Source organism: Varanus komodoensis, unplaced genomic scaffold (assembly GCF_004798865.1).
Source record: "Varanus komodoensis strain SLA01 unplaced genomic scaffold, ASM479886v1 scaffold8, whole genome shotgun sequence".
Taxonomy (NCBI): Eukaryota; Metazoa; Chordata; class Lepidosauria; order Squamata; family Varanidae; genus Varanus; species Varanus komodoensis.
In genome coordinates this window covers 38,894,705-38,909,553 of record NW_025336481.1, presented here as the reverse complement: position 1 = coordinate 38,909,553, position 14,849 = coordinate 38,894,705, and the positions used below count along the sequence as shown (strand labels likewise).

At 41.7% G+C, this 14,849-nt stretch overlaps 1 protein-coding gene across 5 annotated transcripts in view; it reads left to right on the top strand.

Moving 5' to 3' along the window:
* Nucleotides 1–14,849, top strand: part of FARS2 (phenylalanyl-tRNA synthetase 2, mitochondrial) — a 296,018-nt gene that overhangs the window by 64,693 nt on the left and 216,476 nt on the right. For 4 of the 5 annotated variants that reach the window (XM_044454809.1, XM_044454810.1, XM_044454807.1 and 1 more), the window contains one exon: nt 617–1,249. The exons of the other annotated variant lie outside the window; for it this stretch is intronic. In XM_044454809.1, the coding sequence (XP_044310744.1) occupies nt 635–1,249 (615 nt within the window). In that variant the 5' untranslated portion in view covers nt 617–634. The remainder of the gene's footprint in view (nt 1–616; nt 1,250–14,849) is intronic. 5 annotated transcript variants of the gene reach the window in all.

The window sequence follows — 14,849 nt, the reverse complement described above, 5'->3', positions numbered from 1 at the left end:
ATTCTGGGGGGGGGGGAGGCATAAGACACTTTAGATTCTCAGATCTGGAATTGGAATCAGAGCCTTCCCCTCAGTCCTAGGAATCTGTTCTCTGACTCCCTGAGCCCACCTTCCCTCCCTTCAAGCAGCAAGGAAAGAACTGTACTTGCTGCCTCTCTTAGGTCAGGAAGGGGGACATTCTGTGGGACAGGGTAGAAAAAGACTGCATAGGCCAGGGAATGTGGGATCCTGTGTCTTCTGCAACTTCCTTCCCTTCCTTTGAGGTTAGTTGGGTGAAAAAGGAGGCTGACAATAACCACAAGTGGATTGCACCTAAATGGATTAAGTCTATCAGGCAATACCCAGTGCTGTCAATCCATCAGTGCCAGTCATGTTGTATTGGCAGGAATGACAGCTAGTTGTCCAGGCAGCAGCTGAAACTCTGCTAGCTTGCTCTGTTCTGAAAGTGTTGGAATGACCACTTCCTGTTGCAGTAGTGTTCATTCCCACTCATAGAAGGGAAGCATCGGATGTTATGCATTGTGGTTTACAGAAGAAAAATGTTCTTTTTATCTGAATATCTGCAATTTCTACACTACAACAGAATACCATTCTTTGTTCTTGATTTTTCCCCCAGCACATAAAGAACACTGGGATGGCTGCATCCAGATATGCAATGCGAATGGTCCATTCTGGCAAATTAGTTTCACCATGGGAACTTCAGATAAACAGAATGGCTAGTTTTAGCCATGCATGGTGCAGAGGCATAGCCTCAGATGTTGCTGCCAGTACACCTGCTGCAAATACAGTGGAAACTCTTGGAAAACTTTATGTCTTGGATAACTACAGCAATATCCCAAAAAAGATTCTTTCAAAGGTGGGGAAAAACTTGCACAACCAAAGGCATCACCCTTTGTGGCTGATTAAAGAGCGTGTGAAAGACCATTTCTACAAGCAGTATGTGGGACGCTTTAGGGCCCCGTTGTTTTCAGTGTATGATGATTTGCCTCCAGTGGTCACAGTAGAACAAAACTTTGACAGACTGCTTGTTCCACAAGACCATCCAAGCAGGAAGAAAGGGGATAGTTACTACCTGAATCAGACACACATGCTAAGAGCGCATACATCTGCACACCAATGGGACCTCATGCACTCTGGACTGGATGCCTTTCTGGTTGTGGGAGATGTTTACCGTCGTGATCAGATCGACAACACCCACTATCCGGTCTTCCACCAGATGGAAGGAGTCCGACTCTTCTCCAGCCATGAGGTAAGAAATACTTCAAGGGTTCAGGAAGGGTCACTAGCACTCCTTGCTTGGTCTGAGTAGATTAGAAGATAACATTTCAGCCCCCTGCAAAGAAAGGACCAACAACTGTTGTGAAGTTATGAATTCTTTATATCAAATGAAACAATATAATGACATCTGTAATACAAACACAAAACAAATATCTGATATGCCCATAAAGTAGCGTAGAAACTGAGCAATAATAACACCCCAGCATTGCCCCCATAAAACAAACTGTCTCGCAGATTCTACGTAACCAAAGAGAAGAATTTATTTTGGGAGAAAGATTGCTGCAGCATTCATTTGATTTGATGGGAAACAGAGTGAAAATGCCTTGGAAGTTTAAAAAGTGTTGTGGTAAGTCCTTCTGAAAATGTTGCAGTGGGCCATCTCAACTGGCCATCTCAACTGGTTGGGATGGATTTCCAAGTGAGTGTTATAAAATATTTTCCATTTTTCTGGACCCAAACTTTATTGTTTGTATAACTCTTATTTTTGAATCAGGTTCTCCTTCAACAGCATTCAATGATGCTTATGTTACAGCAGTTCCTAAACCAGATAGAGATCATACCCTCTGTACTAATTATTGACTTATTTCTTTGGTTAATTAATTTAATACTTTTATATCCTGTCCTCTATATGTGGCATCTCAGGATGGCTTACAAACTTTAAAATAAAAAATGAATAAACAATTAATACAAATATAAAACAATATATAGCCAAAAAATAAATTAAGAGCAACTGATTAAAACTATTAAAATACTAATTTTTAAAATAACATGAAATGTTTTAATGTGAATATTAAAATACTAATGGACTACAGGTAGTTATTTCAATGCTCATCTATCTAGATCATTAAAAATAGGCAGAGGACTGATCAACTGAGATTGGTTGTAGATCTGCATTAAGTGAGGAGAGAACAGACACAGCTGCCATTATCTTATTGGATAGAGAGGAGGCCTTTAATAAAATGTATTGGGAATTTTTCTTTGCCGCATTGAGAAATTCATAATTTTTGTGGGTTTCCACTCTACCATCAATATCCTGGAACAATATGTGGCTTTTCATTAACAAAGGTGAATTTGCCATTCCTCACTTACACCATAAGGCCTGTTGACTTGCACTAGATTTTGCTCTTTTACGCTTAGATCAGATTCCTCTCTCTGGTCAATTTTGGAATCTTCATTTCTGAACCCTCTTCTCAAGTGGATTTCATTGTGCTCTCATTATAACAAACTAGATAATATACCTCCACCAGCTGTGACAATGAGTGATGTATTTTCATGTCAGTTGCATTTTTGATGCATTTTCACATACAATATTAACTTTATCCAGAAATCAAGATTTAAAAATTGGCAAGAAAATGGTTTGTCTGGTAGACGTGAATGGACAGAATGATTTTCACTTTGGATCAGCTTGACAGCCCTCACAATTATTTTCTGCTTTGCATGCGAAATACAAATTGCAATTATAGCTGCATGGCAATATATGTAATTGAAATATCCAGGTTTGTTCCTGCTACTTTTAGAGCTTCAGAGCTCCCTGCGTTATTGGAAGTATTGAATGAGTCTAAACAGTTACATAGGCTTATAATTAATCTGTATATATACCTATTACCAGTGAATAAATATGATGCACAGGGTCTCAGCCAAGCATGAGATAATGAACTCAAGCATCCCCTTTTGCTCAATCAATGATGCACTCCATTATTAGCTATGCCCTAAGGGGGTCATGGATCTAGAGTATGCTTAATTCAGCAAAAATTGATGTTTCGGGTATACAGGATAGCACAATGTCTGTTTAATAAGGGCTTAATTAAATCGGTCACTTGTTGGAGGAATAACGCTGCTAATGTTTCTCTTCTTCATATGTTTTGGCAAAGCCCAATTGTAGCTTCCTTTTGGGAGGAGGTAATAATTTGGATAAATCTTTACTATTCAGGGATACATATGTTTTTTTGAATTATCTACCCTTTTCTTGGAATTTAACATAAAATCCATTCTACATAACTGGTTTTTCCATGTCTTTTTGACAGCTAGAAGACTGATATTGCAAAATTCAAAAACTAAATGGTTACAGTAATAACAGAATGAGTGGAGGATTTAATGAAACTTTCAGTTTTTGAATGAGTAGTGTTTAGGTATAATCTTCACATGGATAAACATATGGATATTTGGATTCCTTTGAGGATTTCCCTGAAGTGCATTAATATAATAAGCTTTGTGACTTTTCCTGCCCTGAAGCTTTGGGGCAATATATATCTTTTATGCATAGAGAGAAAGCATGCTTGGGAAAGTATGGAAGGGCTGCAAAACAATACTGAACCAAAAAGATAAAGTACTTGGAGAAACAAGCTTGTCCCCTGCTGCTGGTGCTTCTGAAGCTCATCCCCTGCTTAGGAAGGCAGCATGCCCTACTTCATGCCCTCCTGTGGACTTCCCAAAAGCATTTGGGGCACCCCTGTTGGAAATAACAGAGCAGTGGTCCAGTGTTAGTTACTTTACTTTACAGCTCCTGTGCTCACCAGAAGCTACACCTGAAAGGCAGATGACCCTCCTGGGTCTCGAGGACCTACACAGTGCTGCAGATACAGGGCTCTTTGGATCTTTGGCCCGTGTACTATGGGACAGGAATGAATTGAACAGGTCAACCTTGGCATGCTTCCTAAGCAGTTTGGGGCAGCTGTGATCCCTGCTCAGCTCCACTCCGTGCTCCCACAATTTCCTCTAGAATAGCAGTGAGAGGTGGTGTGGTGCTCCAGGGCCATCTGCTATAGCTTTCTATGCAGTATGGCATGGTATGTCATGCAAACTCAGCCAATGTATCCAAATCCTCTAATATGCCAGCAGGGGCCTTTGGCTCCAACTATATCCACATTGTTTAAATGGTTGACAGGCATTGTTAGACCTGGTTCGGCTGCACAGTTCACGTGGTCAATTTCCCAGCCTTGAGATCAGATGTACCCTGAAAAAGGTAATACATGGCTTTTCCAGATAAGCTTCCTTCTTTTCTTTTTGTGTAATAAATGCTGACCTGGAAAACTCTGTCTTGTGAATGTATCAGAGGATTTGATGTAAATCAGATTGACTTAAATAACTAGTCAGTAAGACTAGATTTAAATCATGGTTTTGCACACATGCCTGCCTTACCCGTAAGTAGAGGAACTTCATTAAAATATTCCCAATCCAGGTCTCTTTTATGGTCTGCTGTCATTATAGGTTTTCTTCTCCAGGGAAAGAATAATATGATAAACCTCAGACTATACACGGAACAATCCAAAGACTGGTTGAGTGTTCTGCTCAAAAGGTTTCATTTTCATTTTTACTGGTTTCCCCTCCCTCCCCACACTTAGCTTCTTGTGTGGAGCAATTCGGCTCCCAACAATCTTCTATTCTATTCTTGAATGTTTTCAAACATAGCAAGAGATAAGGGGTTAATTCTGTGTATAGTTTTGCATAGGAACAATGAGTTTAAGGTCTTTTTTCAACACTATGTTTATTTTATAACATTTTTGTTGTGAAGAAGAGGCATGTAATCTTTGTAGGCACAAATTCACAGTTTTGAGAACTGTAAAACCAAGCATCTGTGATATCTTTTAGATAGAAAAATTGCCCAATAATCTTAGAGAAACCTCTGGAAGAGCATGGCATTGTGAATGGATTAATGACATTCATTTACAAAAAACTGAAACATTGCATGAATATATAGCCTCAAGCTACATAATTAAAAATGAATCCTTATTTCATGATGAATAACCTTTGGACTATAATGTATTAATCTTGAACAGAAAACTATCTTTAGCTAGATTATTCCTCAAAAAACATTTTATTTTAAAAACCCAATTTAAATAAAAACTTATTTAAATAAAAACCCAATTTAAGTTTTAAACAGCATTTTAAAAAAATCATTGATTTTTATAAACTGTGCAATACACCTTTTCTGTGTCCTGAGCATCATATTGCTATTAGATATGGGTAATGCTTTCCCGATAGTCTTCACTAAGGGATTTTTAAGAGTTAATCTGGTATAGCATATTTTTTTAAAAGAGCATCAGATAAACCAAACCATCACATCAGTATATTCTATTTATTTTAAATGTTTGCATACTGCTTTTTAGATTATATAATATGCTAAAGGAGTTTACAAAGTGTTTATTTATTTGATTTATTTGGAAGCTGCCCACTAGCTTCACTCTGTCTGGGCAACCATTACAATATATTGTAAATGCCAATAAAATAACATTAGATAAAAGCAAAATGTTGAAAAATGATACAATATTAATAAAGATTTATAAAGATGTACACAACATAACAGAAGAGGATTATAGCAGATGATTATTTAAAAACCATTAATTAAAACTCAGCATCTTGAAAAAACAATGAGGTCACCTCCTTCCTTATAGGCAGCTTCAGTCTTTGTGTTTTTTATTTTTTTTATTTATTAAAACATTTTATGCTGCCCCATTCGCCGAAGCCTCGGGGCGGCTCACATCATGTTCTGAGTGGAAGATCTTGCTTACCATGTCACCGTCATTGGATTTGGTCCATTTGTGGAAGAGGGCCTTCTCCCTTATGATGCCAATCGTGCGGAATGATATCTCCATCAATATTAGGTGGGTTCCTAGTGAGGAGTGTTTTTGCCAGCTACTGAAAGAATATCTGTATCTGGGCATTTTCCTCTCTGCTAGCATTTCCAGCTACTCTTGGATATTTTAATGCATTTTTAGTTGTATTGATTGGGTCTTCTGTTTATCATGATTTTATTTGAGTTATGGATTTATTTTAAAAATGAAAAGCAGTATAAAGCTTCCACAAATAAATAAAAGCCTTGATGAACAACAAGTATCACCTGGCGCCAAAGGGATAACAGAGATGTTACCAGGTGAGCTTCTCTAGGGAGCAGTTCCAGAGGCGAGATGTCACAAGAGCAAAGCTCCTGTCCTGAGCGAAGCTGTCTCCCCTCTCTGCCACGGACAGTATAGGGACCCCTGGAATGGCTGGTCTGTCTGAAAAAGGCAGTCCTTGAAATACCCAAGTCCTAATTGCTGGGAGAGGTCATCCAGAGGTTTGGGCTGGAGTGTTGTCAGTACACTGATGGCACTCAGCTCTACCTTTGGTTCTCACCTCATGGTTGAGGCGGTGACCTGGACTAGGTAATGGACTGGATGCAGGCCAACAAGCTGAAGCTCAATCCAGACAAAATGGAGGTATTGTTAGTATGAAGTCTGTCTGTCCAAGTGGGGAATTTTCAGTCTGTCCTGGACAGGGTTACACTCCCTCTAAAGGACAAAGTTTGGAGTGAACATGGATCGGGAGTTGTCACTTGTCGCTCAGGTGGACTCAGTAGTGAGGAGTGTTTTTTAACCAGCTTCGGCTGGTTTATCAGCTGTGTCCCTGCTTGGATAAGTGAAGCTTTGCTACAGTTATCCATACACTGGTAACCTTGTGCCTGGATTGTGTGATGTGCTCTATGTGGCACTGCCTTTGAAAACAGTCCGAACACTGCAAAATCAGGTGGTGCACCTGCTGACAAGGACAAATGCATCACACCAGTCCTTCAGAGGCTATGTTGGCTGCTGGTTGCTTTCTGGGCAAAATTTAAATCGATAACATACAAAGTCCTAAATGGCCTGGGGCCAGGATATCTGAGGGAACACCTACCTTCATATGTCCCAACTCAGTCACTGAGATCTTCTTCAGAGGTGCTTCTCTGAATCCCTCCCCCCAGTGAAGTAATGGGGGGGATGGCTAGGAGGAAGGGCCTTTCTGTAATAGCTCCTCTCTGGTGGAATTCACTTCCATTATTTATTTTTATTTATTTTATTAAAACATTTTTATGCCGCCCCATTCGCCGAAGCCTCGGGGCGGCTTACAACAAAAAATTAAAATAACATTTTAAAATATATACAATAAAATACAAATATATAATATAAAACATACACTATAAAACAAGCCGCCCTGGCCAAATAAAATTCATATTTATTATTTATTAAAACATTAGAGATCTGCCAGGCATCTTCTCTTTTCTTCTTTTAGATGCCAATTGAAAAAATTCATTTTCCATAACTACTTCGCTGAGTGACTTGACTTTGTTTTAATGGTTCTTATATTGGTTTTATTGCTGCTACTGCCATGTTATGAATTTTAGTTGCCAGACAATGTTACTTTATTTAGAGTTTTATTCTATTTTATCCTTTTTATACATTTTATTATGTATTGTTAATTGAATTGTTTTATCTGTTGCCATATAATGTATTGTGAGCTTCCCAGAGAGCCTTATGGCTAACAGATATGGCATACAAGTCCAATAAAGAAATAAGGAAGCAATTTAGGGCTTAGAAAATTCAAACCAGTTCCTTAAACAGAATTTTGAAAAGAACCTGGAGGTACATAGCATAGCATTAGAAGACAGGTTTTGTGAGCTGATTTTCCTCTTTCAAGCAATTGCAACCCACAGAATGTTTTCCTTGCAAAAGATTTGTTACTGCTCCCAAGAACAAATAATCCAGAAGGGATTTCTGAGCATGCGCAGAGTGGTTTGTTGAATCCAATCTAGTGTTTACCTCCAGGATCTCACCTTATGAACATGCGTGGCCTCCATTCTCCTGGGAGGGGCTTTCTGTAAGTGAGCATGCCTCCTCCACATGCTGCTCATTCAGTTCAGCCTCCCACCTCTGCTGACACCTCACCATGGGCTTGAGAGCAGGGGGTCCTACCCTATGTCTAAGAATTCCTCATCCTCAGAGACCCTTCTCACTGGTGGTACATCTTGGTTGCTCCCAGAAGCTGCCTGGCTTGGTGAAGCGCCTGGCCTTGAGATAGTCCATCTCCTTCATCTGAGAATATAGTAGTCCAAGGATACTGGACAACTACTGTCCCATTCCCAACCTTCCATTTTTGGGTAAGGTGTTGGAGTGGGTGGTGGCTCGGCAGCTTCAGGCACTCTTGCAGGATACAGATTATCTGGATCCATTTCAATTGGATTTTAGGCCTGGGTTCGGGAGAGAGAGATGGCCTTGGTCACCCTGTATGATGACCTGTGCAGGGAGAGGGACAGGTGGAGAGCAACCCTGTTGGTTCTCCTTGACCTCTCAGTGGCTTTCGATACCATTGACCATGGTAACCTTCTGGACAGGCTGGCTGAGTTGGGAGTTGGAGGCTCTGCATGGCAGTGGTTCTACTCCTACCTGACTGACCATTTCCAAAAGGTGGTGCTGGGGGACAGTTGCTCTACCTGATAGCAGCTGCATCATGGGATTCTACAGGGCTCTGTACTGTCCCCGATGCTGTTCAATATCTACATGAAACCGTTGGGAGAGGTCATCTGGAGGTTTGGGCTGAGGAGTCAGCAATATGCTGACGACACTCAGCTCTACCTCTCTTTCTCATCTAATCCAGGTGAGGTTGTTGTCCTGAGTCGGGGCCTGAGCTCGATAATGGACTGGATAAGGGTCAATAAACTGAGACTTAATCCTGGTAAGATGGAGGTACTATTAGTAAGGAGGGGGGACCTCTGATAGGTTAGGAGGGCATTACCCTGTCCTGAACAGGGTCACACTCCCCCTAAAAGACAGGGTCCGCATTCTGGGGGTGCTCCTGGATCATGGTCTGTCCCTGGAATATCAGGTGGACTCAGTGTCTAGGAGTGCTTTTTACCAGGTGTGGCGGATTATCCAGCTGTGCCCCTACCTGGATAGTGGGAACCTGAAAATAGTTACCCATGCTCTGGTAACTTCTAAAATAGATTATTGTAATGCGTTCTATGTGAGGCTGCCCTTGAAGATGGTCCGGCAAATGCAACTGATGCAGAATTGGGTTGCTTGGTTGGTAACTGGTACTGCCAGAGTGGCCCATATAACGCCAGTGCTGAAAGAACTTCACTGGCTACCAGTTGTGGCCTGGGCCCAATTCAAGGTGCTTGGGGCCTGGTTATCTGAAGGACTGTCTACACCCATATTTACCTACCCGCCCCCTTAGATCAGCTCAGGAGGCCCTTCTACAAGAACCACCCCTCAGGGAGATGAGAAGGCTGGCAACTAGGTGAAGGGCCCTTTCTGCTGCTGCTCCCTAGGGAAATTTGCCTGGTGCCATCTCTATTTTTCTTTCGGCAGCAGGCAAAGACATATCTTTTTAGGAATTTTTTAAACATTTAGCCTGTATGCTATGGCCCTTTTTATTGTTTTTATGGATGTCTGATTTATTATGTTTTAATTGTTTTTAATGTGTTTTTACTGTTGGTATGTTTTACATTGTAGGCCTCAGCAAGTATAGGTGGCCTATAAATATACGTAAATACATAAATAAATAAGAATACTGACATAACCCATCTTCCCTGAACCCACTGTGAGTTAATTCAGATTCTAATTCTGAATTCTCTCAAACGCAGCCAGCAGTTAGTGAGAACGTTAGCCCGAGACCACCATCACTGCCGACAACTGGTGAGACGTGTTCCATTTGCACAGCCCTAGTTAGGCAACAAACTACAGGAAACAAATATTTTAAGTAACACATGAAAAGCAGATGTTGTTTTTTGTGTGTGTACTCACGTGTGTGCACATGTGTGTATGATGCACACATCATCATGCGGTCACATATTCTGCATGTGTCCAGTGATGGCTTTCCCTCTAACCCATGCAGTCTGTTGATCCTGTGGGCCTCCCAACATTCATGGCACTTCTTCCTTGCTGGCATTCCTTCTGCACTTGCAAAGTTGTTTCGCTTTATCTTCAGTGCCCTTCCACTCCTTTCTGTCTTCTCCCAGCGTTCCTCGGAGTATATTTCACAATGCAGGATTGGCCTGGTATGCCACGTAAGTGTCAAGGGCACAGACAGTAGTGTCAGTGTCAACCTTTTCCTGGCTGGAATGGAGCACCCAGTCAGTATCCAGTATCCAGAGGAACTCTCCTCCTCCTTTACAGTAAGAATGCAGCATTCATAAAGTCAGTAAGCAACAATTTGCTACTCTCTCATGACAGTCAAAATTAGCTGTCGGCATCTCACTTTGCCTAATCTTAGAGCTGGCCCATGGTTGACAAAAGTCAACGTCATACTTGTCTTAAAGCAGCCCCTAGTGATGTAGTGGCTACTGATTCATTATACTCATTTTGCCTACATCATACTGCAGTGGGATATTTTACCTCTCTGGCTTAATGTCTCAGGGCATTTTGTGGTTGTAATATGTTTGCAAAATAATACTATTGACCCTGAATGAGTGTTCAAGCTAAAGATTGAATCCTCTAATTTATCCTTGTGTTCTTCCCTGAAAACACATGCTATATGTTGGATGGTTCTATTGTCTGCTTTAAATTGTTCATGAATTTTGCCAGAGGACAGCTTGACTGGAAATTAACATGATGAAATGTACCATCCCCCTTCAGGGATGAACTGGGCAGATTCTCTTTACTTTTTGCTTTGGAGGGGAATTGTCAGCAGGGTCAGTCGGACTTGAGCCAGGAGCTCTTGTTTAAAGGAGCTCTTTGCTAGAACTTTTGAGTAACTGTCCTTGGGAAGGTATCATATGCTAGATTTATTTTAATAACTTATTTCATTGCCACAGGGGAGAAGATAATACACAAACTGTGACATACATTTCCATTTTGAAATAGAATTGCGGAGTCATTGCAGGTGGTGCATTCTACATACAGGAAGGATATGCAAAATCCTTTAGCATTTGTCCCTCCCCCGGCTGCCAATATGCTTCCTCCTTCAGCACTTCTGGCTCAGCATTCAAGTATTACAATATGGGGCTCTGTTTCCTCCTCTGATCTTGTGCAACTTTTCATTTATTTTTTATTTTCACAAATGAGATTGCTGTGAAAGAGAGAGGAAGAGCTTTTAAAAAGTGTGTGTTAGGGGAAGGAGGCATGTTGTACGTGCTGTCCTTTCTTTTTGTCTACCCCTTTCCTTTGAATCTGTCATAAATAGGGTGGCCAAAAATTTTGGGTTCAAATAATTTAACACCTCAAGGTGAGTGTCTCTGAGCATGAACAAAGTGCTTTCTTAATTAAGTAAACTTTTAAAAGTATAGGCCTAGAGGACACAGTAATTTTGCTCTGCAGCAGCATTTCTTGATGCGAAGCAGTTTTTATTTTAAAGAAAGTGACATTGCAACAGAGTGCTCCTCAAAATGTGCCAGGTGCTCTATCAGAAGGGATGATTTTTTCCTTGTTTAAACCAATAATCCCCAGAAATTCTAGAAAATTAAGAGGCCTACTGAATGTGCACATTTCCCCCATCTCTGTCAACATGTTATGTATTTCTGTGTCAACAACTGAAATTTGGGTAAGGGAGTAGCATCACAAGTGATAACCTGAGGGTTGTTTGGAAGTTATTTGAATGAAAGAGAAGACTTACAAAGGCACACAAAAAGGAGAGGGAACTTCAGGTTGCAATTTATATTGGGTGTACTGAGTTCCCCTGTTTTCCTCTCCTTCAGCAGGAAAAAGAGCAGCTAAAGGAACAAGTATCCAAGGAAGGTTGTTTGTAATAAGAAAACAAACTTTAAATTCCATGTCCTTCTGCTCAGCTGTTGAACTGGCAGGTGTGGAAATTGATAGCTGTGAAATTTGGGGGTCTTTCATGTTCCACCTAGTTATATTGACATGAACCTTCAAACACTGGTGTTATTTTCCAGACTACGAACTGTACCTTTAAAACTTGATCTGAAAACCTTTGTCATTGTTTCCCTAATCCTGCTTTAAAGTTAACTTGCATATTCTCTCCACCAGAGGGAGCTAGTGCAAATCGGAAGAGTGTCTCAGACATGGGATACTGTTAGCAACAATAAAAGCATACATATTGCAGACAGCTTGAAGCATTTGTTTCAGATGATGCCAACCTTTTGGGAAGGTCCTCGGAGGGGATGTGGGAGAATCCCTCTGATAATTCAGCTTCCTGTTGCTGACTGTATTCACCATCTGATTATTCAGCAGAAAGGGTGGACTCCCCCAGTCTGGTGCCTTCTAGATGTTTTGGGCTTTGATTCCTGTCAACTCTAGCCAGCATGGCCAATGGGCAGTAATGCCTGGAGTTGTATTCTGAAACATCTAGAGACCATCAATTTGGAGAAGGCAGATTTAATCTCCCAAAGTGTATATTCACATTTCTGTAATAAAAAGGTAAGATGAACAGAGTGACCTGTACATTTGTAGAATGCCACATTCCTGTTTTTATTACTGGAGCACTTAAGGAGCTTTAACTCCATCTAGATCTGGAAACTACTGATGGGGACAGTAAGAGGAGTTCAAAATGGGGAGTGTGTATGGAGGAAGGAAGAAACGAGAAATGGATCTCCTTTGGTGTAAGGGAAAGATAGCAGAGATGCAGATGAAGAGGGTAGCAGGCCCTTGGAATTGGCACTTCTTTCCTAAGCCAGACACTTCCTTTCTTGCTCTTGGCTCCAAAACAGCGCACAGAACTTTACAGTGCAGTTTTATTGGCACTTTACAGCTAATAAGACAGTGCAACTCTCAAAGCCCTTTAAGATGCTGAACAATAAGCCTGCACACAAGTGAAGAGTGAGTGTTGAACCTAAACTGGAAAATCCTGTCCTTTCATTCACACTGCAGGCTCCACACTCAGGGCAGCTTCTGTTGGTGGACAGCCAGCTTATCTTTCCCAATAGCATATCATGGGGTCAGGGAGTGGGCAAGGAAACATCTTTCCCTCCACTCCTGGGTTCCCTCCCATCCCTTCCAAAACATGTCTGCTCTCATGGTTGATCTGGAAAACTGTGGGTAATGACCCTGATGGCGCTTCAAAGGCTCCTGCCCCATTTTGATCCTCCTGCCCTCCCATTGCTTCTTCTTTGGTGTTCTCTTCAGAATCTAATAACACAGAGACCCTTGAAAAGTCAGCAAAGAGTGAGTGCCTGGCCCACTTTCTATGTTTATTTCTAGAATGTTGTCAGCTGTTAGAATAGCCAAATGCCTCCCCCGCATGTCTCATCAGAAACAAGTCTGGCATCTTCTCTGTTACCAACAGAACTGGCGTTGTATTTCATATAGATTATGGAAGTCTGTCCTGCTCCCAAGCACAGTTTGACTTTCATATGATTTGGCCATTATGAAGACCCTTCAGGCTTATGAGCTTCTTCTTTCATCTCCTACTCTCCGATTAGCACACTCGTTGTAATGTGATAACTATATCCACCAAACTACAGAGGCTAAAAACTATAGTTTTTATCCATATCAAAACTAGAAGCCATCGTTTGGGTAGCTTCCAGGTCCAGTAGAAAGTCAAGTGATGCTTTTCAGAAAGCACAGTTGGCTGACTTGGGTGTGATCATGATGTGTGAGGCATGCCTTTGCTGTAGGTGTGGTGATCACCATCTGCTGAAATGTCTACTTGTCCTATTAAGGGATCATTCTTACTGCAGGAACTGCTCCAACCATCCAGCCTCTTTGTGTGAAGCAATGAGAAAGGGGCAGCTGACATAGTCAAGGAGTGATGGACTTTGGGATTGAGAGCTCCTGAGAGCTACAGGTGAAGGGGGCAAGTTCTGAGAGTCGCAACTGAAAGGAAGTGGCCTGATGACTAGCAGCGGATGTGTGGGTGTGGAGATTCATTCTGGTCCCTAAGTCCTAGTTGAGCAGATCAGAGGAAGCTGCCCAGTGAATCTGGGGTCCCTGGAATACAAGCAGTCAGGGACTTTCACTTCCAGAAAGTGAGCAATCAGGGAGAGCAAACAGGAGCTTGGTGGTGGAGTTCAGTGGGGGAGGTCATTAACTTTTTTCTTTTTCATTTCCTCCCTTTGTTTTCTTCATTATAACACACTCCTGTTTTACTGCTAGGAAGTTAACCTAAGGGGTTGTTAACCTTCAGGGAAGACAGGAGAAAGCACTGTTAGTTACAACAGGTCCAGGAGCTAGAATCAAAAAGGTAGCAGAAAGAATGGATCAAAAAGACTCCCCAGTGGTGGTGACCTGTAACGTCTGCAATGTTTGTTTTCTTGCCTGGGGTCAACATGGCTTACTGGAGTATTGTGTTCAGTTCTGGGCCCCTCATTACAGGAAGAATATATATAGCCAAGTTAGAGTCAGTGCAGCGTAGGGCCACAATGTTGATGGCCGGTTTGCAGGGGATGCTGTATGAGGCGAGACTGAGGCAATTGGGTCTTTTCAGCCTGGAGGAGACTCTGAGGGGATCTGTTGGTGACATACAGGTATGTGAGGGGGTGTCACATGGAGGTGGGTAGAGACCTGTTCTCCCCTGCAGAGAAGGGCAGGACACGCTCCAGCGAAGCCAAGCTCAAAGAACCAAGGTTCAATATGCCAGGAAGTACTTCCTGACAGTTAGAACCCCAAGGGTATGGAATGGGCTTCTAAGGGAGGTGGTTGAGGCCCCATCAGTGAGGGTGTTCAAGGATAGGCTAGACATGCACAAGGTAGTCATGTCGTGAGTGGAGCTGGCTAGAGCTGGGGGTCAGACTAGATGGCCTGGGAGACCCCTTCTTTCTTGCTCTGTTTCTATGTTTCTATAAGTAAAGTTCCATGGAAAGTGACTCTAATGAGAAAAAGAGCCCAAGATGGGTGGAAATTTATATAAAAAAAGAAAATTCTAAAGGCACAATTATTAACAATTTC